Consider the following 27145-nt stretch of genomic DNA (forward strand, 5'->3'; position numbering starts at 1 on the left):
ATGGCTGTAATATATAATCCTTGATTGAATAATAAAATACTGAATTAGTGAATTCTGACAGAGAAGAAACAGCATAAAATCAATAAGTGGAAGAAATAAAATTTCTAATGTACACCTGAAACACTTAACATATAGTCTTTTCATTTCTGTGCCAATACAGAAGCAGGTTCTCAACTTTGAAAGGGCAGTTTGTTTTCTTAGCATCAACTTTCTGTTCAGTTTTATTTGAAGAGCGCATTGGTGAATAACATTCTGGAGTTGCTAAGAAACGTCCATACTGTAATTAATGCAAATAAGTTTTCATAATCACCCATCTGTTGCTCAGCTGCTTGGTTTTCATACAAATCCAGTTAATGAACTTAGCACACCTGCTCTTTTCAATGGTCCTTGGCAAGTAATTTGAGGAATTAAAAAAGCTTTGTAAACATTTTAAAAATATATTTATGCTGAGTCATTTTTTAAAAATATTGTCCTGCAGACTTGCATAAAAATGAATTTTGTGTATTAAGATTTGTATTGGTTTCAAAAAAGATAAAGTATTTCTCTCTCTCTCTCTCTCTCTCTCTCTATCACATTTGTATAGCTGCCCATCTCACATAGTATCCATCCATCCATTTATTACAGTCCACCATGCCTACCAAAAGTTCCTGTTGTGGATTAATGGACCTTGCAGATCAGCGTGAGATGAGTACAGAGTAGGGAAAGACATAGCAGGACTAGAGATGGAAAATTTCCAGAAAGTTTGAAGTAATTGGGAGAAAAAATTTTCTCCTGGGGAAGTAAAAAATCAAAATATGTACAATTCTTTTTTAAAAAATCAAAATACATACAATCTTTTAAAATATTTGTTAGAGATATAAATCAATAAAGAAACACTGTTGCCATTGTCTGTCCCATTCCCAATGTGTTGAAGCTATTTTGAATAGCATTATTTTATGCATTCTGGGCTCTTCTGAGTGCTATGATTTAATTTCTCTGGCTTGTGATTTGTTTAAAAAAATCTACTGTATGTAGCCAGGTGCAGGACTAGTTAATGTTACTAGTATTATGGACTTAGATTGAATGTGGTGATTTGGAGCAGTGGGGGCTACTAGGATAAAGTAGCACAGTTAATTCAGCACAGTGCTGAAGGGTCATGGTGGACCGTGCTTGGCTGGTGGAGAAAGGAGGAGGACTATGGCAATAATCCATCAATAAATTGATAACGCTGCTGAGGTTATAAGCTGTAAATGTAAAGATCACTTTCAGTACAGGTAGTCCTTGTTTAGTGACCACAATTGGGACCTGCAACTCAGTCGTTAAGTGAAGCAGTTGCTAAGTGAAACTGTGGCTGTGCTTACAATCTTCAGCTTTCTTTTGTTTTACAGACCCACAAAAGTAAATGCAGGCATTGGTCACAAAGTTACTTTTTCATCACCTTCATAACTGCTAATGGTCACTAAATGAGGCAGTCGCTAAACACGGACTAGCTGTACTATGAATTGGATTGTTTTGTTTTTGGTGTATATGTAAACTCTGCATATTCTCTTGTGCTCTGTTGATGTTGAGCTTCAGCGTACATCTAAAACTGGAAATTTAATTGTTAGTTTAGTATAGGTTTGTTGAACTTGGCATCTGCAAGTGTATTCTCCTGGGTCCTGTTGTTTTTAACCTTCAGGATGCATTCAGAACTGCAAACCTCTATGGGTTTCTCAATGTTACAATAAAAAAATACTTAAAAATAATCCACTTGGGCAGTTTTTCTGTATGTCAAAAGTAATCAGCAAGAACTCCCACCACTTCTGTGCTTATGGCCCTGGCATGAGAAATAAAGGGGCAAAGAGCTTGTTCTGATTTCCTGTTTCTATGGCTGGAGTTCCCAAAGGACTTTTGTGATGTCTGAATGTAGAACATTTGAACTCTTTTGAATTTTGTTCCATCAAATGATAGCCAATGGAAGATGTTCCGGTAGAAGATTTATGCCTGTTTTGTTGTGAGCTCGAAACAAAACACATTTCCCAGTTCATTCAAATCCCTACTGTATAGTTTGTCCTCTGTTTGCAGGGATTGAAATGATGTAAAACGATGTAGGAGTCTTTCAATTGCATAGTTTTTAAAAAATCATTTTGTGAAGTAAGGTATCAATAGCAATATATTAATGCTTTCCTTAACTATCTTATCTTATTAGCAGATGTTTCATAAATTATTCTTATCTTTTGTTATCATTTTATCAGGAAATAAACAAAAGAAAGGGACCCCCCCCCCCCAAGTGTATTTCCACTGTGGCTTCCTATCCCTTAAGGGAAGAAATTCTGTAGGAACACCTTGAACAATCAGAAATGGTTTTCTTTTCATGCAAAATATTTCTTTATCCAATATATTATAATTTTAACAAGTATTAATTCCCCTTTCTAGCTCTTTTTTAATTTCATTGTATTGGTTCTCAATTTAGTATGAATTTACGAGAGGTACTGAAGAAATATGGAAAAGATGTTGGTCTCCATATAAAGGCTGTGCGATCCTACAGTCAGCAGTTATTCCTGGCATTGAAACTTCTGAAAAGATGCAACATTTTGCATGCTGATATCAAACCAGACAATATTTTGGTAGGTAATACTCAATTACAGTTCTACAGCAGTTTCTTTGAAGGAAATAGACATATTTATGTTAAGTTTCAGTTTCTATGAGAATGGAAAATCTTTTTCCTGCAAAATGTCTAAATGCATAGAATATTTTTTTAATGTAATAACAGATATGTTACAATTGACAGTTGGTCTAAATGTAATGAATATTCTGTAAAAGTTATTTAAAATAACTTGCATGATGGCTCTTCCTCCATCAGCTGTAACATTACAACTGAATTGCCATATCAGTTCTTCTCATTGCCGTACTGTCATTGCCAGTGTCCCTGTTTTGTGGTCCCAAGACAATCTAGAGATTGCCTGTGGGGGGGGAAAACATCAATAATCCTCTGAAAATACTTGAAAGAATCATTTTTTCTACTTGGGTCATTTGATCTGGAATGATTCTCTTACAGATGCAGGTAGGAGTGCATAGACTAGTGTTACACACCAATCATTGTTTTTAACTTATTTTTTATCATATTTGTGTACTTGAAATGTAGTCTACATGAAGAAATTAATATTTCACAGTGAAGAAGGCAGTGACATACATTTCTTCATATTAAAACCTGTACATATCATTTCCACCCACTTTTTGAATAGTTGAGTGCATATGAAACAATTACTGTTCTCTGCAAAATAGGAGCATCTTCATCTTAGTAAGAATTGGACAAAAACATTTTATATATTTAACATAGCTTTTTTTAAAAAAATCTGTGCTAAGTGTCTCTACCATGCATTCATGCATATATGCGCACTTAAGTTCTTAACAGCACACTGATTAATTTATTAAAAACTGGGCCTTCGTGTGTGATACTGGGCCTCCTCTGCGTAGTTAAAACATCTTGTAGACTGAAATTAGGTAGTGGTTATGAGCAAAACGTCCTGCTTCAGGAGTGGAGCATTTCAGGGAACTCCCAACTGTTTCTCCTTCAGACTACGCCATTCTGGGGGCAGTCCAGTGGTTTTCTAGAAAGTAATCCTTCAAACCAGAAGCAGGACATTATGTTACAGAAAAAATAATAACCTTTTCAAATGGGTCCAGAACATTATAAATTGCTTCTTGTTTAGAGAATTATTTTCCAGAAAACTGCTGGACCATTCCTGGAAAAAATGAATTGGTGTGGGCCAAAGGAAGAACAGAATATTTGAGTTTTGTAGAATGTTCCTTTCCAGTAACAGGCTTTGTACATCCCTTTTGCGGAATAAATTCATTACCAAAAAGGAGGGACTTCTATTAAAAGTCCAAAATGCTGTTCAGAAGATAAGTAGAAGAGTATTTTGCCCATTGTATTTTGAAATGAAATGCCTTATGGTTTGGAGTTCAGTTCAGTTCAATTTTATTACGGTCACTGACTAGTACAAGATACAATTCTATAAAGATATACACATTAGCCTTAGCCTTAAAATATGAGCCATCTGATTTAAAATAATTTTAAATTTGAATTTACAAGTTCCAATTAAATGTTAAAATACGTTTAGAACACAATGTAAATGAGCCCCTTAATCAAATTTAAAAACAATCTTATTAATTTGCATTATCACGACTAATATTCTATCAAACATAAGTGTCTATAAAATATATGTAAAATATTAAAAAGAGTAATAAAAAGAGTAAAATATCATATATAAAATGTGATATATAGACCACAAAGTTATTACAAGGGATACATTACTATATATTTCCAATCATAATCTGACGTATCTTCATAGCAGCTGCGCAGAATCTGGCTACTTGTGCCGTGACAGTTGGATGTTCGTCTGTAAGTAACATTTGCACATAATCTATATCTTTCCATCTAGGGTATTTATTAATCAAAGATAACATTAATTTACTCCTGAGCTCTTTATAAAAAGGACAACGGAGAAGCACGCAGTCTGTGGTTTCTATCTCTCCACTGTTACAAGGGCACCACCTTGCAGCTATTGGGATTTCTTTGTACCTGCCTTCCAAGACTGCAGAAGGAAGTCCATGGCTTCAAGCTAGGGAGAAAGCTTTCCGCTGGCTAGGAATTTCGAGTTGAGAAAGGTAATTAGCAGTATTGACAATATATTTATTATGCTCTGAAGATAGGAAATGAGGAGCCTTTTGTAAGTCTGTTTGTCTCTCTGTGTCCTCTATCCTTTGCTTCAGGGTCAATTTTGCCTGTTCATATTGCATCCTAAGAATTAAATCTGTGGAAAATCCTAGCTTTGCAAGACTAAATTCAATATCCTTTAACCAAGAGGATTGGAAGTAATCTTGAAAAATGAGTGGTGCTAAACCTTGGGGATAATGCTTGAGTTTTAGCCAAAGGTTCAGTCAAAATTTATTAGAGCAGTACTTCAAATGCCCAAATGTGTGTCAAACGCTCATCTTCGATTGGAAGTTGGCATGATAAAAGTTGAGGCAAGAGTGCGTCTAGCTTCCCTGGATTTCCTGTCTTCAGAGCATAATAAATATATTGTCAATACTGCTAATTACCTTTCTCAACTCGAAATTCCTAGCCAGTGGAAAGCTTTCCCCCTAGCTCAAAGCCATGTATTCCCCTCTACAGTCTTGGAAGGCAGGTACAAAGAAATCCCAATAGCTGCAAGGCGGTGCCCTTGTAACAATGGAGAGATAGAAACCACAGACCACGTGCTTCTCCGTTGTCCTTTTTATAAAGAGCTCAGGAGTAAATTAATATTATCTTTGATTAATAAATACCCTAGATGGAAAGATATAGATTATGTGCAAATGTTACTTACAGACGAACATCCAACTGTCACGGCACAAGTAGCCAGATTCTGCGCAGCTGCTGTGAAGATACGTCAGATTATGATTGGAAATATATAGTAATGTATCCCTTGTAATAACTTTGTGGTCTATATATCACATTTTATATATGATATTTTACTCTTTTTATTACTCTTTTTAATATTTTACATATATTTTATAGACACTTATATTTGATAGAATATTAGTCATGATAATGCAAATTAATAAGATTGTTTTTAAATTTGATTAAGGGGCTCATTTACATTGTGATCTAAACATATTTTAACATTTAATTGGAACTTGTAAATTCAAATTTAAAATTATTTTAAATCAGATGGCTCATATTTTAAGGCTAAGGCTAATGTGTATATCTTTATAGAATTGTATCTTGTACTAGTCGGTGACCGTAATAAAATTGAATTGAACTGAAAAAAAACGGTTTGGAGTAATGCTGACTTCATTTTTTCATTGAATTATCAAGTGAACAAATTCCAATTGTTTTTGACAGTGTTGCTATAAATTCCTCTAATAGGAGTTGTAGCACTTTCAACAAGTAAGATCAATATGTTGCAACACAGTCAGCTTCTCTGTATTTTGACATTTATGCTTAGAATATAAAAGTAACCAGCTGGATCAAACCAAGAAGGGGTTGTTTTCTCTGGCATTCTGTTTCTTAGTAGCCTACAGCAGGGCATTTAAGCATAATAATTAGTGTTCACATTAGCATATAGTGGTTCCACTTACTATTTTATCCATAATTATTATTTTTGCTTCTTTTAGGTGAATGAATCAAAAACCATTTTAAAACTTTGTGACTTTGGATCAGCTTCACATGTTGCTGACAATGATATCACACCATATCTTGTTAGTCGATTTTACCGTGCTCCTGAGATTAGTAAGTTAATCTACTCTACTCTGATATTTAGGTTCAAATTAGTAATGAAGATTATTCTAACTTTTATTTGAGCTTTGTAACTGATAACATTCTTTGGTGTGAAAGATATGTATAATCCTTAATTAATATGAAAATGCGTATAGAAATTGGAATTTGAAGCTAAGATTACAGCTGAATGGGAAGGTAGGGGCCACCTACAAAATCTCATGGTCTTGGGGTTTAAGCAGCTTAATCTTTTTAAATCCTCAGCTTTCTTCTTTGTTGAGAACTATGCCACTACTCTTGCTTTTTTCTAAGATCCTTAGTTTGTTCTTCCCAATCTTTTTTTCTCTTGGTTGATTCTCTCTTCACAACCTGGTTCATCTATCCTTTTTGGTCCTTGCTTCTGTCCACTGGAGAAGTCCCTGCTTCATCTCTTATATGTTTAACTGCCTGATAAATGAGTTTGATAAGGAATTTTGCATGTGCTCTAACTTAAACTTATGGATCCTGCTTTTTCCTGTCTGAATGAAAGTTAGAGTTGCACATTTGCAACAGTATAAGGTGACTTAGACATTGCTGCCCCATGCAGTACTGTTTTACCCAATCTCTTTCCATCTACCACTTAACACAGTTGATTTGACAAAAGACAGCTAGTATGCCCATCAGTTATTTGTAAATGACAAAATAAGGAGGAAGTATGAGGAAAATTATAGTTAGTGGCAGGAAGACACTTACCTGAGTTGATGGCATGGAGAAATACTCTAGCTATTATAATTCATGTTCTTTTCTGGCAGGCTGAACTTAGAAAAAGTAATGATATTTATTGCAGTCTGTTTAATATGATCAATAGTTTGAACTCTAAAATTGTTCTCCTTCAGTTATAGGCAAAATCTATGACTACGGTATAGATATGTGGTCTGTAGGCTGTACATTGTATGAACTTTACACAGGAAAAATATTATTTCCTGGGAAAACCAATAATCATATGTTGAAACTTGCTATGGACCTCAAAGGAAAGATGCCAAACAAGGTAAAGAAATAAAGTCAACAAAGCTAGGTTTTTTTCCCTTGAAATATCCAATGTTTTCTGGAAGGGTGGGATAGACTTGTTTAAGTTTTCTGGAACTAAATTTGTAGTGTATGAAAGAATGAATGAAACTTTTTCTCATTCAAAGCTAAATAAATGCACTGACTTTCATTTTTCTGTTTATCATCAGTGAAATAACTTTCCTCTTGGGATTACTGTTTTAGGATAAACACTTAAACCTGCACTTTAAAAAAAAATTTAATGCTCTTATTTCCAGATGATCCGAAAAGGTGCGTTCAAAGACCAGCACTTCGATCAAAACCTCAACTTTATGTACATAGAGGTAGATAAAGTAACAGAAAGGGTGAGTAACAGTTTAAACAAGATTACTGTCTTTGGCATCTTTAATTCAAATTTTGCATGAAGGCCTTACAATGGATAAGAAGGTTTCGTAAATATGTGTCTTTGGTTTACAAGAAATTGTGTGATATAGTGAAGAATTCAAAATATCCTAGGGTTTTTTTGGTTTTTCTTTATGAAGAGGGTCAACCTGAGCTGACCAAAAAAAGTTGTTTGGTTTGGTTGCATTTATTCCTTTCAGAAGATCTTCCTGTCCTCTTCACATTGTTAGTCTTAAAGGTCTAGATTTTTAAGTCAGACAATATGGGAGACAGAGGTAGCTGTGAGCCTAGTCTACAGGAAAACATATTTTATGTTAAATCACAGGTTCCAATCCTGAAGCTCCAGAGCTGCACTAGACTCTGTGAAAGCATTAACATCCAAGAAAGAAAATGTGTTAAAGTCTGGTCTGCAGCGTTGGTTCTCTATGAGCCATAGCTCTGTAGAATGGATTTGGAGAGAGTGGAATTAAGGCATTGGTCATGTAAGGTTTAAGCAAGTAGTTACAATACTGTGAAGGTTTTGTGTTCCCCTTCCTGTTCCGCCATTTGACAACATTAGGATAGGACCATGTTACAGCTATTATTTAGGGGAATGGTTTTACTTTCAAAAGCCAAATTGCAGTTCCATAGTGTGTAGTCTAGTTTCTAACTGTACCGTCCATTTCATATTCTTGATAGTTTTATTACTGTCTTGAAAATAAGTGCTGGATGCCCTTGTCTTTGTAGGAAAAGGTGACTGTGATGAGCACCATTAATCCAACAAAGGACCTGCTTGCAGATTTAATTGGGTGCCAGCGTCTCCCTGAAGATCAGCGCAAAAAGGTTCACCAATTGAAGGACTTGTTGGACCAGATCCTCATGTTAGACCCAGCTAAACGGATTAGTATCAACCAGGCGCTGCAGCATGCCTTCATCCAGGAGAAAATTTAAATCCAGCGAAGATGTTCAAAGGGTTTGAATAGTTAATATACAAAGACTGATGAAGTTTCACTGCAATTTATAAATGTACATATAACATATAAATAATTCCCCTGCAAAATTGAGGAAGAATGATATATTTCAATTAACCCGAAGGTGGATTATTTCTTTTAGAAATGTTAGAGTAAATCTGTTTGTCTCTTATGTGAAGATTTTTTCACTGTAGAATTGTTTTAATTGCCAAGACTGCACAGGAGTACAGTGCTAAAATATATGGTTGCAGTTCCTCTATATGATACATACACACATATGCACACACGGACTGTATATAAAAAAAAAATGTTAGGAAATTTCAGTAAGACTGGGTGGTTAATTTTGGTTTTTAGCAAATTTGGCTTCATTTTTGTCTCTGAAAAATGGCCAGCATAAATGCTGTTTATATTACATTTTCCTAGGTGTGTGCGTGCAGGCCACAGCAGCATGCCCTTGGTGTAGTCAGTGCCGAAGGGGGTCTGTTCCTACTTGAGCCTGCCCACAGGGATGGTCTCCTCTTTTAAAGCAGGTTGCGTACAACTTTCAGTACACTGAAGGTAAGCTAAACCATCAACATCACTGGTGTTTAAGATGTTAATTGTACTGGATCAACTGACCAATGAGAGTCAGTCGCTTTGTAGCAGAATTCCCTGCATGTTTTATAAAGGATATTTTTTTTGTTTTGTTTTCTGGCATTACAACTGTGGCATAATTCCAGCTTCTGTTTGATCATCACATTCAAAGAAAAAAAAATGGAGGAGTGTGCACTTGATGGAGAGAGCGCCTTCAGTGTACTGTTTATATTACTTTTTAAAAAAATATCAACTTGCTACATAGACTTTATACCTTTTGTTAAATACAGTTCACGATGGCATAAAACCAGTACTTAAGTCATTTTCATTTACTAACAACAAATGCTGAGCTCTGATTCCAAAAGTCCTTATCTCCTCTTGGCCAGATAGAAAGCACCGTAATTAAATTTTTAGCTATTTGTATGTCATTTGAAAATGTACTGCTTTATGCTAAAGGTGTTTTCATTTGTTCATTGTTTTCATTATTTGTGATCATGTTGTCTTTCAATACAGGCATAAACCTTCCACTCTTGAACAAAGCAGCTGCTTTTTAAAAGCGGTAATTGCTTCTTTACCTTTTATTTCTTTTGTAAATGAAACTTTCTTTAAGAAATGTGACTTTAAAGTGTTGTCTCTTGCATAAAATAGTTGACATTCACTTATTGTAAAGTGAAGATTGTTCTGCTGCATGTAAAGTGGACCATGCAGATTTCTGTATGTTTTCGGTATGCATCATTAGATAATAAAGTCTTTTGTGAACAAGGCATTGGTAGCCCTTTTTAAAAGATTTTTGTCTCCATTGTTGCCGACTCAGGTAAACCATAAGAAGAAATCTTTCATTTTTGATAAGTCCTTTGATTAAAACAATTACTAAAAGATGTGATCCCTTGAAAGAACTTTTAGATTAGTATTTATTGGCAATTCAGTGTAAATACTGTCCCCAGCCCCTTGCAGATACTATCTGCTTTCATTGTTAGGAAATTTATTCCTGTAGGTTATTGAATTAGATGCAGGTTTTAACTAATGCTTGTGCTGTTTTTCTTACTTTTCCTTTTTGATGGTGCTGAGAGAGACAAAGGAAGGCAAGTCACAGGCCATTCAACGCCTACTCCAGGGGGTCTGGTTTGCTGAGACACCATCTTCACCTTCCTAACAAGGTTATTTCTGACAGCATGTGTAGATAAACATTTAGCAACAACTTAAAAATAGTTTGTTCATCATGAAGATACCCAACTAAATCAATTAATGTTTGCCAATCCAATTCTTTTATTAAAAGCAGTTCATATAACATGTTTCATATATATTGCACGAGTGTATGAAACCACCTAAAACTTAGATGCTTTATAATAATTTTGAAGTTTGTAAATAGGATTTTTAAAATCCATAAAGGCATGTACTTAAAATGAATCCATATTTAGTGCAGCCAAACATATTGTTTGCTAATGGGATACTTCTTATGAGCTGTGCCCCACTATGATAAAATAACAAGCTACAAAGGTAGTTGATAATATTACTTGCCTATTTTGAACCTCTACGCTGTCTCTCTAGTTTAATGTTACTTTAAAAATAGTAAATGTGATTGTCAACTTATTTAAAATGTTTCTTATTTGTGGAGGAAACAGAAAGCAACTTCACTGAGATGAAGACATATATTACTTGATAGTCTTTTGCACACACAGTAAAGGGGCACACTGCTTTGACAATACTATCAGCCTGCCTTGTACATCTGGTGGCTATATGACACAGATGTCATAAAGTTTGATGGTCTTCACCATTTGTTCATGTCTCTGCTTCCAAATAATAAAAACAGTTATGGCAATTCCAGTAGCAGCTACACCCCCCCACTTATGGCTACAGAAATTTAAAACTTTCCTAAGGAAAAACAAAGTTGCTTGTTTACTTATTCTTTGTGTTATAGGTGCCGTTCAGATGAAGATGATGGCAACCAGAAGACATGAACAAAGGTTTCTGTTCTCTAAAAGATATGCAAAACATTCTTACGTCTTTTTTTTTAAATTTCTTTTGTTCACAGCTCACAGATATAGACTTCATTTACACTTTCTCATGCCGGCAGTTCTTAGCATAGTACTATTGTGGTAGTGGGTTTTTTTGTCTGTCAGTTTTTTTGTAAAAATGTGTTTCATTTCTGGGTGATAAGATTTTTGTTATGGTAAAACTGATTGTATTTTAAATACCTTATTATAGAGTTTTCTCCCCCTTTTCAAGCTATAATCAAATGCTGTAATAGGATTGCTAACGTACTGTTAAGACCTTATAAGCATGTAGTCATAGAGGACAATATTTTCCTGGAGCATTCATTGTTTTGGCTGCCAACTATTAATACTCTGTGTTTCAGATGTTAAAATGGACATAAATTATTCAGTCCTTTTGCATTGTTTTGAGCATTACAGTATGTGAATTTGGATGTCTGTGTAAAGAACCAGCTATTTTAGTTAATTCTGCGCAATCCAGTCCAAATCCATACTGTACTGGTGGATTAGATTTTGTTCTGCCTTATCCAGCAGTCCTATTTAGATTTTCTGAACAAGGTGGTTTCACATGGAAGCCAAATTAAGCTTACCAAAAGGCCCCAAAAGTGAGGTTGTGATGAAGCATAAGTGATTTTTTAAAATCCTAACTTCTGTAATAGTTTGTCAGACTTTGAAATACACTTTAAGTACTGTATGCTTTATTCTGTTCATTGGTATTTTGTGCTACTGCATAGATTGTTATGATACAAAAAGATGTGTAAGAACAATTTTGGTAGGTGATATTGAATACTCTGCTAATAATATCTTTCCCTTCCTATATAGGGTAAGTGGAAAATCTCTGACAGAAATTTACATGACTTGATGTGAGCTCAAGAAGCTGAACCAGTCTGTGAAAATTCAAAATGATAAATGTCTTTGCCACTGAAATTGACAAGCTGTAATACAGAGCTGTGAATCAGTGTGAAACAGAAATGTCCTTTAATAAAGTTTCATTTTTTATTTTTAACATTGTCTCTGATAAAGCTTATTTTTCAGTTTCTTTGTTCTGAATCCTAATAGATAATAGTTAGCTATATATGTGCCAGCAGCTTAGTTGTAATAGGCCACTAATTCATTTAACAGGATGGTAAACAGAGAGAGGTCACATTATTAATTTACATTTCTCTGGACATTGCTCCTCCACTCCTCAGTGAGAGAATTGGAAATACTTTTTATAAACTAATTGTTCTGTCCAGCTCAGTCTTCTCTAATCTGTGCCTCTTCCGTATTTATTTGTTAGGTTTGTATCGCACCTCTCAGGAGTTCAAGGCGGAGCGTATAGTGTTTCTTCCTTCCATTTTGCTCCACAACAACCCTGTGAAATAGGTTGGACTAACAGAATTATTGTCCCAAAGTTGGCCATTGAACTTCTGTGGATGAAGATGGCCTAGAATCTGAGTCTCCTTGGAGCAAGTCTGATACTTTTACTATACCACATAGGCCTTTTGTGGTTTTCAATTCCCAGAATCAGCATTGCACATATTGGTTGGAAAATTCTGGGAGCTGAAGTCCAAAGACTGGGAAGGCTCAAGGCTGTTAACTGGCATTTATTTATTTAAGTTCTAATAAAATGAAAGAAATTTTAAAAATACATGGTTTTTCAAAAAGTATCACGTAGCAACTATCTAAGTACTTGAAGAAAAATCTGCCTGGAGGTCAATCTTACCTTATAAAATTACACACACGCATACACACACAAATATAAAAAACAAGTCTCAGAAACAGCAGGAAAACAGTTCAAAGACTATTTTCCATATATCGTACATGGCTTTCAGATAAATAATATGTAGTACCTGATATTAGGGTTGAGCATGCTAAAAATATTTTTTAAAAGGTGTTTCAGAACATGGCGGAAGTGGTAACTCTTCAGATCTGCTGCATCATTTTTCAAGCTTTCAAGAGAGCCTGAAAAATGTGACTGCTGTAGTAAGTCAACTCAAAATTTCAAGGAAGTTTGAAAAAGGTTGGAGGCATAAAGAAATGAACTTGTTCCCCCAAAGCACCCCTTCTGCATAATTTTTAAAGCATGGACAGCATCTGATACTGGGTTCTACTTCATGAAACATGAACATCACCACAATGTATTAAATGTTAATGTGCCACAGGCCTTCGTATTTTAACATTTATTTTTCTGATACTCAACTTGAATATAAAATGTAGATAAAGTTTGAACCTTTGACTGTTTATAAATATTTGGAAAGAGTTTGGGGTAGAAATTTGATGAGATGGCTCTCTGGAAATAACTGAACAATTCCCAACAGACCCTACCAACATGGCCAGTGGTTCACAATGCTGATAGTTGCATCTCAGCAACATCAGGAGCACCAGAAATTTTGTAACCCAGGTATAAAAGTTTGTGAGGAATGGGATAATCCAATTTCTATTTAATTGAAGGTTTAAAGCCACAACACCTATGATCACTTCCTGTTTTTCAGTCTACTTAAAATTAATTAAGAGTATTCTGCTCAATCATTTTCTCCTGGTGAAAAATGTATTTATATGTTAATTTTCTATCCTGTCTTTATTATTTTTATAACTCAAGGCGGCAAACATACCTAATACTCTTTCCTCCTCCTATTTTCCCCACAACTGCCTTCCTGTGAAAATAACTTAGAAGTACTGTAGTATTCATGCAAGAGTACAGGTAGTCCTCGGGTTACGACCACTCGTTCAGCAACCGTTCAAAGTTATGACAGCACTGAATGGGTGGTACTTACGACTGGTCCTCAAAGTTCCAGCTGTCACAGCACCCCCACAGTCACGTGATCGCAATTTGGACAATCTGCTCGGCAACTGGCTTGCATTTGCGATGGGCTGCAGCATTCCAGTCACCTGCTGGCTTCCCACAAGCAAAGTCAATGGGGAAGCTGGCAGGGAAGGTTGCAAGTCTCTCCTGCCACCTTTTCTCCCAAGGGGACCCGCTATGGGGTACAAGATTCCAGGGAGCACCCTGCCGCATGCCCACACACTATAGCGCCTGCCTGTCTGCAGCACTGACCCACATGCTTGCCATAGTGCCTGGCCATGGGCCCCTTCGACCCAGCTGCATGCCATAGTGCTTGCCCGCAGCAGCAGCCCCGTACCACCCATGTAACCCCTGCACTCTGTAGCACCTGCCCACGGAACCCCGCCCCCATGGCACCTGAAACACCCCGCCCCCGCACCCCTTGCCTGGGACTCCCACCTCTTCCTGTTTAAGGGCCCATGCGGTCCTGGGTTACGATGGCAACTGGGACTGCTGGGGTTGCCATCGCTAAGCGGTGTGGCCATGTGATACCGCACTTTACAACTGCATTGCTTAGCGATGGCAATGCCGGTCGCAACTGAAGCAGCCACCTTCTATGGCTTCTACAAAAGTCTGAACAACAGTGTTACTCTAATGAGGAGCAGAAAGGCACAACACTTACTTTCTCTAATCATTTTTTTAAATGGGTGCAGCCTTAGAAATAAACACGTAAGTTTCCAAATGGAGAATAGCTGTAAATGTTTCATTGGAAGTACAGTTATATAGACTTAATGATTACTGTTTTTCATACATATTTAGTATTAATTTCTCTGAATGCAGAGTTGTATATTCATCGTTATTTCAAGCCTGTGTGTGTTCTGGGCCTATGTTAAGCATGCTTTTTATCAAAGACATTCTGAAACAATGCAGTTATAAGATTTGATGTATTCTGAATTCGTTATTTAAAACCAGGAATTTGCATGTGCTTTTTAAGTATTCCTGGGTTCCCTGGCTCCCTTTTAAAACTCATGTGCTGAAAGGCAGATGCATGGTCACATAAGGGTCATATAGAAGTAAGTGCTACTGAGACTCAACAATTTTACTAAGAGTTAATACATTGGTTGTAAAATGAATCTTAAAAAAGGAGTAACAGTATTTTTAGTCAGTAAAAACAAATGGTAGCACTTTTCCTGAAGTGCAGCAAGTTTTGCTCTTGAAATTAATGTTTAATTGTCTTGCCATAAAAATTTATTCCCTGGTTAAAATAGAATGAGGCGATCACTAAGCTGCAATATACATTTTTCAGATGTGCTGTAATTCTAGATTCATAGAGTAGTTAAGCACAGTGTTGTCCGTGAAAGCTTTGCCACTTCTTTTTGCTACTTGTTTGAAATGATAGTCTGTCACTTCATCAGTGCAAACGGTGTAATGCCTACGCAGCTTATCACAGAACAGAATGCTAAAGATTAATCTTACGGAAAAAACAAGTGACTAAATGTGTTGCTATAAAAATGCTTCTATTGAATATTCTAGACACCCCATTCTTACTCATCCCCCAACATTCTGTGTTTGCTGCACATTCTCTTAATACAGAGGTTTTTATCTCAGAATTCCAGTTTGCGGGGGGGGGGGGTGCATGGTTGTCATGCGATCATACCTAATACTCCTTCCTCCTCCTATTTTTCCCACAACAACAACCCTGTGAGGAGAGCTGGGCTGAGAGAGAGTCACCCAGCCGGCTTTCGTGCCTAAGACAGGACTAGAACTCTCAGTCTCCTGGTTTCTAGCCCGTTGCCTTAAACCACCAGACCAAACTGGCCTAGTGAAAAATTATTTCAAATTTGGGCAACTTCGCATTAAAGAGGTAAGTTTCATTCTTTATTTTTAGCTTGAGAACGCTATTAATGCATATATACAGGCCTACACATGAAACAAATATAATCATTTTGTAACTTCTGGCCTATATTTGAGCCTGAATGTGCAGGGGCTCCCTGAGGCCTGAAAAATATTTCAGAGGTTCTTCCACGGTCAAAAGGTTGAGAAAGGCTGGGATAGAGGGACCATTTTTGCAAAACCATCTTCTGCCTGTGCTCTGGGAAAGCTGTGTAAAAAGTCATACGTGAAGAAACAGTGAATGTCACTGCCTACTATTACTGGCAATGGAAACTGACTTATCCCCGGGCACCAGCCCATCAATTGGCCGGTAGAAAAAATGGGTGGGACTCAACGGTTTAGGGCCATTTGTACCCCACGGCCACATGCTGCTGTAGCTTGCCTCTCTGTTTAAAATTGAAAACCTTTCAGTTTGCACAAAATTTCCACACGTGCAAGGCAAACAGGCACATTAGGATTTCCCAGCCAGACAGTACTCTTAACACCAACACTGAATGATGGCTTCCTTTCATTGATTGTATTTCACCCATTCATTTAATCCCCAATAGCTTTATACAATTGTTCTTGCCATTCAGCATCTAAGTGCTTGCTACTCATCTAAGTAGAAGATTTAAAATCCTTCTGTTTGCTCACTGTCTGTAAAGACCCAATCGATCCTACACTTTTGGTATGACTTCCGCTAATATTTCTGCACTGTGCTAAAACTTGTTTTCAAAAATAAGATTTCAAAAACAATCTTATTATACAATTTTTTTTGCAATACTGGACCACCTAGAATAAAGTATTGAAAGTAGTAAAAGTCATTTTCAAGGAGGTCAATATATTTTAATATATTTTGAACATACTTAAAACTGGAAAGGGATTATAAGAACCTTATACTAATTAGATGACACTAAGATCATTCCAAGTCGGCTATGATTGATAATATCTATCATACTGTTTAATACTATATATAGGATTTCTAACTTTTATTCCATTCATCAAATAAGTCCCCAAAATCAAGTGTTTCATTTGCTTATTACCATTTTTCAATTTAAATAATGTAATTACAATATTTAAAACAAATTACTATAACCCAAATTATTTACTACAACATTTTAAAAAAATATACAAATGAACATTACTTAAAAAATAGTTCTCTATTTACAACTGTAATTATATTACACTTCTCAATTGAGGAAGAGTGAACTCACCACCCGAGTGAGCAGGCATTTTTTTCTTCCTAGGATCCAGAGTTTTGGCACCACCCTGGGAAGAAGGGTTAAAACAGCCCCACCCTCTCCTCAATTGGAGAGTTTGTTTTATAAAAAGTGAACTGAAAACAAGCATGTGGGTGGGTGTGTTGAGGCAAAGAGTTAAGCCAGAGCACCTGGAGTGCGGAGGCATTGTTTCTTCCTGGGATCCAGAGTTTTGGCGCCACCCTGGAAAGAAGGGTTAAAATAGCCCACCCCCTCCTTACCTGGAGAGTTTGTTTTATAAAAGGAACTGAAAATAAGCATGTGGATGAGCGCACTGAGGAAAAGAGTTATGCCAGAGCACAGTAGAGAAATTGGACAACTGAATAATGTAAATGGATACTCTCTGCTCTTACTATGGCCAAAAGACTGATACTGCAGAATTGGAAAATTAAATCTATGGCCCCATTTACTCAATGGATTGAAGACCTGACTGCACTTGCCACCTATGAACGGATTCCCTATAGATGTAGACTTTGTACGGACAATAAAATATGGGACTCATTTATACAATGTTTTTTATCCGTTCAATTGTGTCTGATTCTCAGAGACTGCCTGGAGAAGTCCCTGAGTTTTCTTGGCAAGGTTTTTCAGAAGTGGTTTGCCATTGCCTCCTTCCTAGGGCTGAGAGAAAGTGACTGGCCCACAGTCACCCAGCTGGCTTTGTGCCCAAGGTGGGACTGGAACTCATGGTCCCCTGGTTTCTAGCCTGATGCCAAATTACTACACCAAACTGGCTGTTTATACAAAATACTGTAGGTTAAAAAAACCCATAATAGTTATATATTAGAAATAAATGCGTACTTGTATTTATTTCACTTTTTCGTTAAAGCACTTTTATGTTTTTTTCTTCCTTTGACAATGCATATATTTCTATCATATTTATCTTTGTGTTTTGTTTCTTTTCTTTTTCTGTTATTATTTTAGAAGGGATAAAAAATAATAAAAACGAAGCCCAGAGGACAGCAGAGATGCAGGAAAGAGAAACCCCAACTCAAAGGGAAGCACCTCAGCAGTAGTCTTCAGACAGCAAGAGTAAAATGTCAGTTCTTGGAGCTGAAAGACCGCTGAGAGATGGGGGAGGAAAAGAGCCCGACCAGAGCCTGCAAAGCAAACCGAGCCCACCGCACGTGCCGCGGTCCAGGGGCAGAGCCCAGCGAAGCAGCTCAGAAACAGAGGCCTGTGTGTGCTGGGGGGGAGGGGGAGGGAAAAGCCCATTCACAAGTCTATACAGGAGTGAAAAGGGTTTTCACCTGCAAATGGACTGAGATTGGCTACAAGAGGTGAAGACCTGGGGGAAAGGAGGAGGTTAAAGAAGAAATAGTTACGATAAGAAAACATAGTGCTGGCTTCCAGGTGACGACCTATGGTGGTTAGATGTCCCTGCAAGCAGGGACAGCACCGCAATGAAATTGGTGGCCAAGAGACAGGTTCTGCCTGACAAAAATCTCTCCAGAGGAAGGGTGGATCGGGGGATTTTACAACCTAAGAGAGATATTCCGAATGGCAGGAATGAACAAAGATACTCGGTGAGTTGCCTTCTTTTTGGAATTAAGAAGAGGAAAAAAATCCTATCTTAAAGGATTTTAAGTTAAAAGCAAATAGCTTAACAAGATTGTGATTGAAGAAAGTTTTTAACATATAAAGGGGAGAGTAAGTTTAGAAACTTCAGCAAAGGATTGTTACCTTGTCGTGGTGCTGGAGCTTGAGCACCTCAATGATGCCATGAGCTAAACCGTGAAGGGCCACCCAAGACGGGAAGGTCATGACAGAGAGGTCAGACTAAATGCGATCCCTGGGGAAGGTAATGGCAACCCACCCCAGTATTCTTGCCGTGTGTCCTGATTACCAGGAAACACACTGAGACAAAGACTTGGTCTCTAATATTTATTAGTAGTACTTAACAAGAATCCTAACAAACTGAGGAAGCGTGGGAAAAACCCAGCCATATAAACTCCAAAGGTTAAGGCGGTCCCGATCTGTGTCTCTTTGAATGGCTGAACAGTTCCTCAGTGCTACGCATGCGCTTGACAGTCTGGGTGGGAGCCCCCTGCTCGCCATCCTTACTCATGACACCGTGAAAACTAAATGGATCAATACAACCAGAGATATGTCAGTATACCATCGGAAGAGGAGACCCCCAGGTTGGAAGATGGTCAAAATGCTACTGGGGAGGAACAGAGGATGAGCTCAACTAGCCCCAGACGTGATGACGCAGCTAGCTCAAAGCTGAAAGGACGGCTAGCGGCCGACGGTGCTGGTGGTGAACGGCGAATCCGATGTTCTAAGGATCAACACACCATTGGAACCTGGAACGTAAGATCTATGAGCCAGGGCAAATTGGATGTGGTTATTGGTGAGATGTCAAGATTAAAGATAGAGATTTTGGGTGTCAGTCAACTGAAATGGACTGGAATGAGCCACTTCACATCAAATGACCACCAAATCTACTACTGTGGACAAGAGGACCACAGAAGAAATGGAGTAGCCTTCATAATTAACAGTAAAGTGGCTAAAGCAGTGCTCGGATACAATCCAAAAAACGATAGAATGAACTCAATTCGAATTCAGGGCAAGCCATCTAACATCACAGTGATCCAAATATACGCCCCAACCACAGATGCTGAAGAAGCTGAGGTAGAGCAGTTCTATGAGGATCTGCAGCACCTACTGGACAACACGCCTAAAAGAGATGTTATTTTCATCACAGGAGACTGGAATGCTAAGGTGGGCAGTCAAATGACACCTGGAATTACAGGTAAGCAAGGCCTGGGAGAACGAAACGAAGCAGGACATAGGCTGATAGAATTTTGCCAAGACAACTCACTCTGCATAACAAACACTCTCTTCCAACAACCGAAGAGACAGCTTTATACATGGACTTCACCAGATGGGACAACACTGAAAACAGATTGGCTACATCCTTTGCAGCCAAAGGTGGCAGACATCTATACAGTCGGTAAAAACAAGACCTGGAGCTGACTGTCGTTCCGATCACGAACTTCTTATTGCACAATTTAGGATCAGACTAAAGAGATTAGGGAAGACCCACGGATCAGCGAGATATGAGCTCACTAATATTCCTAAGGAATATGCAGTGGAGGTGAAGAATAGATTTAAGGGACTGGACTTAGTAGATAGGGTCCCGGAAGAACTATGGACAGAAGTTCACAACATTGTTCAGGAGGCGGCAACAAAATACATCCCAAAGAAAGAGAAAACCAAGAAGGCAAAATGGCTGTCTGCTGAGACACTAGAAGTAGCCCAAGAAAGAAGGAAAGCAAAAGGCAACAGTGATAGGGGGAGATATGCCCAATTAAATGCAAAATTCCAGAGGTTAGTCAGAAGAGATAAGGAATTATTTTTAAACAAGCAATGCGTGGAAGTAGAAGCAGACAATAGAATAGGAAGGACAAGAGACCTCTTCCAGAAAATTAGAAACATTGGAGGTAAATTCCAGGCAAAAATGGGTATGATCAAAAACAAAGATGGCAAGGACCTAACAGAAGAAGAAGAGATCAAGAAAAGGTGGCAAGAATATACAGAAGACCTGTATAGGAAGGATAATATCGGGGATAGCTTTGACGGTGTGGTCAGTGAGCTAGAGCCAGACATCCTGGAGAGTGAGGTTGAGTGGGCCTTAAGAAGCATTGCTAATAACAAGGCAGCAGGAGACGACGGCATCCCAGCTGAACTGTTCAAAATCTTGCAAGATGATGCTGTCAAGGTAGTGCATGCTATATGCCAGAAAATTTGGAAAACACAAGAATGGCTATCAGACTGGAAAAAATCAATTTATATCCCCATACCAAAAAAGGGAAACACTAAAGAATGTTCAAACTATCGAACAGTGGCACTCATTTCACATGCCAGTAAGGTAATGCTCAAGATCCTGCAAGGTAGACTTCAGCAATTCATGGAGTGAGAATTGCCAGATGTACAAGCTGGGTTTATTAAAGGCAGAGGAACTAGGGACCAAATTGCCAATATCCGCTGGATAATGGAAAAAGCCAGGGAGTTTCAGAAAAACATCTATTTCTGTTTTATTGACTATTCTAAAGCCTTTGACTGTGTGGACCATAACAAATTGTGGCAAGTTCTTAGTGGTATGGGGATACCAAGTCATCTTGTCTGCCTCCTGAAGAATCTGTATAACGACCAAGTAGCAACAGGAAGAACAGACCACGGAACAACAGACTGGTTTAAGATTGGGAAAGGAGTACGGCAGGGCTGTATCCTCTCACCCTACCTACTCAACTTGTATGCAGAACACATCATGCGACATGCTGGGCTTGAGGAATCCAAGGCTGGAGTTAAAATCGCTGGAAGAAACATTAACCATCTCAGATATGCAGATGATACCACTTTGATGGCTGAAAGTGAAGCGGAACTGAGGAGCCTTATGATGAAGGTGAAAGAAGAAAGTGCAAAAGCTGGCTTGCAGCTAAACCTCAAAAAAACCAAGATTATGGCAACCAGCTTGATTGATAACTGACGAATAGAGGGAGAAAATGTAGAAGCAGTGAAAGACTTTGTATTTCTAGGTGCGAAGAGTACTGCAGATGCTGACTGCAGTCAGGAAATCAGAAGACGCTTAATCCTTGGGAGAAGAGCAATGACAAATCTCGATAAAATAGTTAAGAGCAGAGACATCCCACTGACAACAAAGGTCCGCATAGTTAAAGCAATGGTGTTCCCCGTAGTAACATATGGCTGCGAGAGCTGGACCATAAGGAAGGCTGAGAGAAGGAAGATCAACACTGGAGGACTTCTTGTGATGGTTGCCTTATCCCCAAAGAGACACGGACTCACTTAGGTCTAAGGATTTCCGGTTTATTGGAGACAGAATGCATACACTGAAAAAGACAGGAATGGGTACGTGGCGTGCGAGGTAGCCGGTAAATACCCGCGGTGCGGACCTGGCCCTTCTCCACCCCCCATTGTCTCAAAGTCCTGATCCGGAGTCTTGATGGGCGATCAGGGTGCGATTCTGGAATCTTGATGGGTGATCAGGACGATTATCACTGGTCGCCTCTGTCCTCTTCCTGTGTCCGGCGCAGGTGTGTCCCCCGGGGTAATGCAGAGGTGTCAGGGAGATAGGGTGATGGCTTCTTGGGTCAGGGCAAAGGTATAGCTCCTTTGTCTTTTATTGGTGTCGGGTTTTTAGTGCTTAAAGGATTATCACTAATTCCTTTCTCTTTCCTTCCCTTCTCCGGAAAGGCATGTTCCCCGTTGTGATGCATGTATGCATTGCAACGGGGGACATGACGTACTGCCTCCCCTCAAAAAAACTTCAAGGCGCCGGTTTGGCAGGATACACTTCATGGAAGCATTTGACAAGCCACTGCGCTGAGACATCCCGAGCCTGCACCCACTCAGGGTGGGGGAAATGTTTCCAGTGGACCAGGTACTGGAAGGTGCCCCGTAGCCTTCGGGAATCTAGAACCTCCTTGATTTCAAAATGCTGTTGTCATCTCTCATGATGGGAGGAGGCGGGGGGGGGGTTTCGTTGTGCCACTTTGAGGTGACCAGTTTTAGTAAGGCACAATGGAACACCGGGTGTATGCGTTTCAAGTTGTGTGGCAATTGTAACTTGAAAGTTACCGGGTTGATTATTTCCACTATTGGAAACGGGCCAATAAACTTTGGGGCTAGCTTCTTCGAGGGCTGCGGAGACTTAATGAACTTAGTGGAGAGGTAGACCTTATCTCCCACTTTGAAGTCTGGCTGCGCAGCCCTGTGGTTGTCCGCATATGACTTGTAGGTTGCTTGGGCTTCGGAGAGAGCCAGCTGAATGATTGGCCAGACGTTGGCTAGCTGTGCCGCCCAGTCATCTGGGGAACAAGGTGGGGTCGCTGGCTGTGGCAACTCCGGGATCGGAACGAAGTCTCGGCCATAGACTACCCAGAAGGGGGTGTGACCCATGCTCTGGTGCACTGCATTGTTATATGCCACCTCAGCAAAGGGGAGTAAGTCTACCCAGTCATCTTGCTGGTAGCTTATGTTGGAGCGCAAAAATTGCTCCAGGGTGGGGTTAAGGATCTCCGTAGATCCATTCGTGTGGGGGTGCCAAGCAGTGGACAATGCCTGCTTGGTGCCAATTAACTTCAAAAATGCCTTCCAGAATTGAGAAGTAAACTGTGTACCCCTATCTGTGACCAAGCGGGAGGGGGTACCGTGTAATTTGTAAATGTGATTTAAAAAGAGGCATGTTGAGTGGAGGGAATGGAGGCGCATGGGATAAAATGTGCCTGTTTAGAGAAGTAGTCTTTGACCACCCAGATGACCGTTTTTCTCTGGCTGGGTGGCAAGTCTATGATAAAGTCCATTGAGATTTCCTCCCAAGGGTGGGAGGGGCTTGCCACCGGCTGCAATAGTCCCTGGGGCTTCCCTACTTTTCTCTTGGCCATAGCACATGTAGGGCAAGCAGCAACATATTCTTTTACATCCCTCCTAAGTGTAGGCCACCAGAATTGTCGCCTTACCAGGTGCAGCATTTTTACAAAACCAAAGTGCCCTGCCGTTTTGTCATCATGAGAACGGCTCAGAACCTCTGCTCGCAATTGCTCCAGCACGTACAAGCTATTTTGTTTCCAAGCCAAATCATTTGCAAACGAAACATTGTGTTTATTTGCTTGCAACCATGTATCCATTTTTAGGGCTTGTACGAACTGCTGTTGCAATTGCGATGACATTGACATGCGTCTCCCTCCCCTTGCGGGCGTTTGTGCCGGGGTGCGCTTTGTTCCCGTTTGGCTGCGTGTGACAGCTTGGCAACCCAGCTGTGTGTCGGTCCACACAGTACCTCCAATGTCGGATGCCTGACTGGCATCCTCGGGCCGCCTAGAGAGAGCGTCAGCTAAGAAGTTCTTTCGTCCTGGTATGAACTTCAGCTTAAAATCAAAGCGGCTGAAAAACTGTGCCCAGCGAACCTGCTTGGGGCTGAGGCGTTTTGGGGTACTGAGCGCTTCTAGGTTTTTGTGGTCTGTCCAGACCTCAAAGGGGCAAGTGGCCCCTTCCAGGAGGTGTCGCCATGCCTCTAAGGCAGCTTTGATGGCAAAAGCCTCTTTCTCCCATACGTGCCATCTCCGTTCTGTATTGGAGAACTTGTGGGAGAGGTATGCGCAAGGCTTCAGCTGGTCGTTTAAATCTCTCTGAAGCAAGAGTGCCCCAATTGAGAAATCGGAGGCATCTACTTGGACTACAAAGGGTTTGGTGGGGTCAGGGTGTTGGAGGACCGGTTCGGCTGTGAACAGGCTTTTGAGGTGGTCGAAAGCCCTTTGGCATTCGGGTGTCCAGTTAAGTAGCGCTCCTGGGTTTTGCGCTTTGCGCGTGTCCCCCAAACCCTTGGTGCGGAGCAAATTATTTAGGGGCAAAACGATTTCTGCTAGACCCTTGATGAACCCCCTGTAAAAATTTGTAAATCCGAGAAAACTCTGTAGTCGTCTCCTAGTGCGCGGGCGCTCCCATGCCAGGATGGCCTGGACTTTCCCCGGGTCCATTTCGATGCCCCTCTCAGAGATTCTATAGCCTAGATAGTCTATCTGAGATTTATGAAACTCGCACTTGGAGAGCTTGGCACATAGCTCTGCTTTGCGGAGTTTCCTGAGCACCTGCTTAACCAAGAGTTCGTGCTCCTCTTCAGTTTCAGAATAAATCAATACATCGTCCAAATACATGAGTACCCCCTTGAACAAGTGGTCGTGCAAGACCTCGTTAATCAATTGCATAAATACCCCTGGTGCCCCTGCCAAACCAAACGGTAACACTTTGTATTGGAATGATCCCAGTGGACAATTGAAAGCCATCTTCCACTCATCCCCCTCCCGTATGCGTATGCGGAAGTAGGCTTCTCGCAAGTCCAGTTTGGAGAATATTTTCCCCTTTGCCAGATGTGCTAATATGTCTTTGATTAGGGGCAAAGGATATTTATTGGATATGGAAGCCGCGTTCAATCCACGGTAGTCTGTGCAGAGTCTTAATGTGCCGTCCTTTTTTTCCCTGAACAACACCGGGGCTCCCACTGGCGAGTTTGCGGGCTCGATGAAGCCTCGTGCTAAGTTCTTGTCCACAAACTCCCACAATGCTGCCAGTTCTTTCTGTGTCATTGCGTAAATTTTGGGCTTTGGCAAAGGTGTGTTGGTGTAATGATTGCCTATTCCAATAAAAGGAGTCTCATCAGTAATTACTAGAGAAAACTAATTTATTGAATGAATAGTATGCAAAGTACGAAGAAAGCTGAGAATGAGCAAAAGCACGCCAAATACAAACTTAAAAAGCCTTGCTCCCGTTGCGAACCCTCCCCTCAGGCTAGCATAGCAACCACCCACCCCAGATGCTAGCAACCGTTAGAATCGGCCTGAGAAAGTAACCTTGAACAGCAGAGATAACCCAAACATACATTCCAGAAGATCACAAGTCAGCACAAAGGAAATTTACCAGCGTGGCCAGGCAGGCACGCAACTGCAGATATGACATGTGAAACATTACGAGGAACCATAAACATCGGAACGGGAACATGACAGTTGGGGACCAGTTCTATGGCACAGTCTGTCTTTCTGTGGGGTGGGAGTTTGTCTGCTTCTTTTTCCCCGAACTCAGCGTACCTGTCTGGCAAGCCTTCCAGGGCCACTGCAGCCACATGTGAGGTTGTAGCCACTGCCCTCCCCACTGCAGCACGGGGAATTTGTTCCCCTGTAGGTGCTTGGTAGAAGCCGTCTGTGAACGTGATCGTCCTGGCTTCCCAATTTATGTAGGGGTTCCTTCGTACCAGCCACAGAATGCCCAAGATGACTAACGGGTGGCCCACCGGTGCCACGACAAATTGCAGTCTCTCCCGGTGGCTGCCTAATTGCAGCACCACTTCTCCGGTGAATTGGGTGACCGGGCCCCCTCTCACTGCCGAACCGTCCAATTGCATAAAGACTATGTGGTGCTGAAGTGGACAGCACGGGAGATTTAAAGCGGCAACCACGTCCGGGTGCATTAGGCACCTGGAACAGCCCGAGTCTATTAGGGCCCAAACTTCAATTGACTTCTCCTTGGACTTTAGTTTAGCCTTTACGTACAGGGTGGGACAGTTGGCACTCACCCAGGTGTCGCTGCGCCCATTCTCCTCCTCCACCTGCCCTCTGGCGCTTCTCAGGGCAGGTGGTTGGCGTTTCCCGCCGGTTCTTCCTCGTCACTCTCCTCCTCTTCAATGGAGTAGGGTAGATCTTTAGCTCCAATCTCTCCACTGGCTGCTGGCATCTTTTTGGGTGCTGCGGGTGGTTTGCCCACCGTTTTTCCAGGCCTGTCAACTGCCCTCGTTTTCGGGCATGCAGCCGCTTTGTGGTCCTCTTTCCCGCATTGAAGGCACTGCCCCTTTGCGAACCATCGCTCCCTCTCCTCTCCCCAGGGTTGGGGTGCTGTTCTCACCGGTCCTGCAGTGGTTCGGGGTCCCTTTGCCGTCGCTGCTTGTTGCGCTGTCCTCTTGGCTTGTAGGAAGGTTTCCTGGGCACTTTCAGCCGTATCCACTCAATTAGAGTGTTTGGGTCGTCTCTACATAGTGACCACCTCAGAACGTTCATGTTCAGGCCCCCTTTGAAGCGTTCAATTAGGGTAGACTGCGACCAGTCCTCCACCTTTCCAGCCAGTGCTTGTTGCTCATGAAAGCTTATGCCTCAAAATAAAAATCAGTCTTAAAAGGTGCTATTTCTGATTTTTAACTGTTCTGGGCAAACTGATTCATTGTTTAGCAACTCTTATCATCAGGACATTCCTAATATTCAGTCTTATTTTTCATTTCCTGTAATTTCAAGAGTTCCTGAAAGCAAAAAAAATTTTTCAGATGAAAAGCTGTTGAAGCTTAAAAGCTTATAGTAATCTTCCACACCTTGTCAACCTAATACAGATGCTGTATCTATTGATTGCTTTTTCATGATAAATATGGCTATTATTGTTTTGTGTAAAATTGGGTACAACAGAATACAAGAAAGAAAGAAAATGGCTACACACATTCAAAAAGAAAGTAGAACACACCAGCTGCATTGCTTCTGCGTTTTTTCCAGCCCTAGAACTGAATGACAGATATACAGTGAAGTAGCCTAAATACT

The 27145-nt window shown here is 40.1% G+C and overlaps 1 protein-coding gene across 7 annotated transcripts in view; it reads left to right on the forward strand.

Moving 5' to 3' along the window:
- PRP4K (pre-mRNA processing factor kinase PRP4K) overlaps window positions 1-12165 on the forward strand; it is a 34637-nt gene extending 22472 nt beyond the window's left edge. Inside the window, exons 11-20 of one of the 7 annotated variants that reach the window (XM_063298841.1) lie at window positions 2432-2585; window positions 6121-6235; window positions 7096-7247; window positions 7522-7608; window positions 8372-8467; window positions 9019-9153; window positions 9682-9727; window positions 10241-10325; window positions 11087-11132; window positions 11982-12165. In XM_063298841.1, coding sequence (XP_063154911.1) covers window positions 2432-2585; window positions 6121-6235; window positions 7096-7247; window positions 7522-7608; window positions 8372-8467; window positions 9019-9120 — 706 coding nt within the window. In that variant the 3' untranslated portion in view covers window positions 9121-9153; window positions 9682-9727; window positions 10241-10325; window positions 11087-11132; window positions 11982-12165. Of the gene's footprint in view, window positions 1-2431; window positions 2586-6120; window positions 6236-7095; window positions 7248-7521; window positions 7609-8371; window positions 10326-11086; window positions 11133-11981 lie in introns of those variants that run through there. The other 6 variants (XM_063298840.1, XM_063298835.1, XM_063298839.1 and 3 more) reach the window with 6 other exon arrangements.
- The last annotated feature ends 14980 nt before the right edge of the window (window positions 12166-27145 follow it).

Source organism: Candoia aspera, chromosome 3 (genome assembly GCF_035149785.1).
Source record: "Candoia aspera isolate rCanAsp1 chromosome 3, rCanAsp1.hap2, whole genome shotgun sequence".
Classification (NCBI taxonomy): domain Eukaryota; kingdom Metazoa; phylum Chordata; class Lepidosauria; order Squamata; family Boidae; genus Candoia; species Candoia aspera.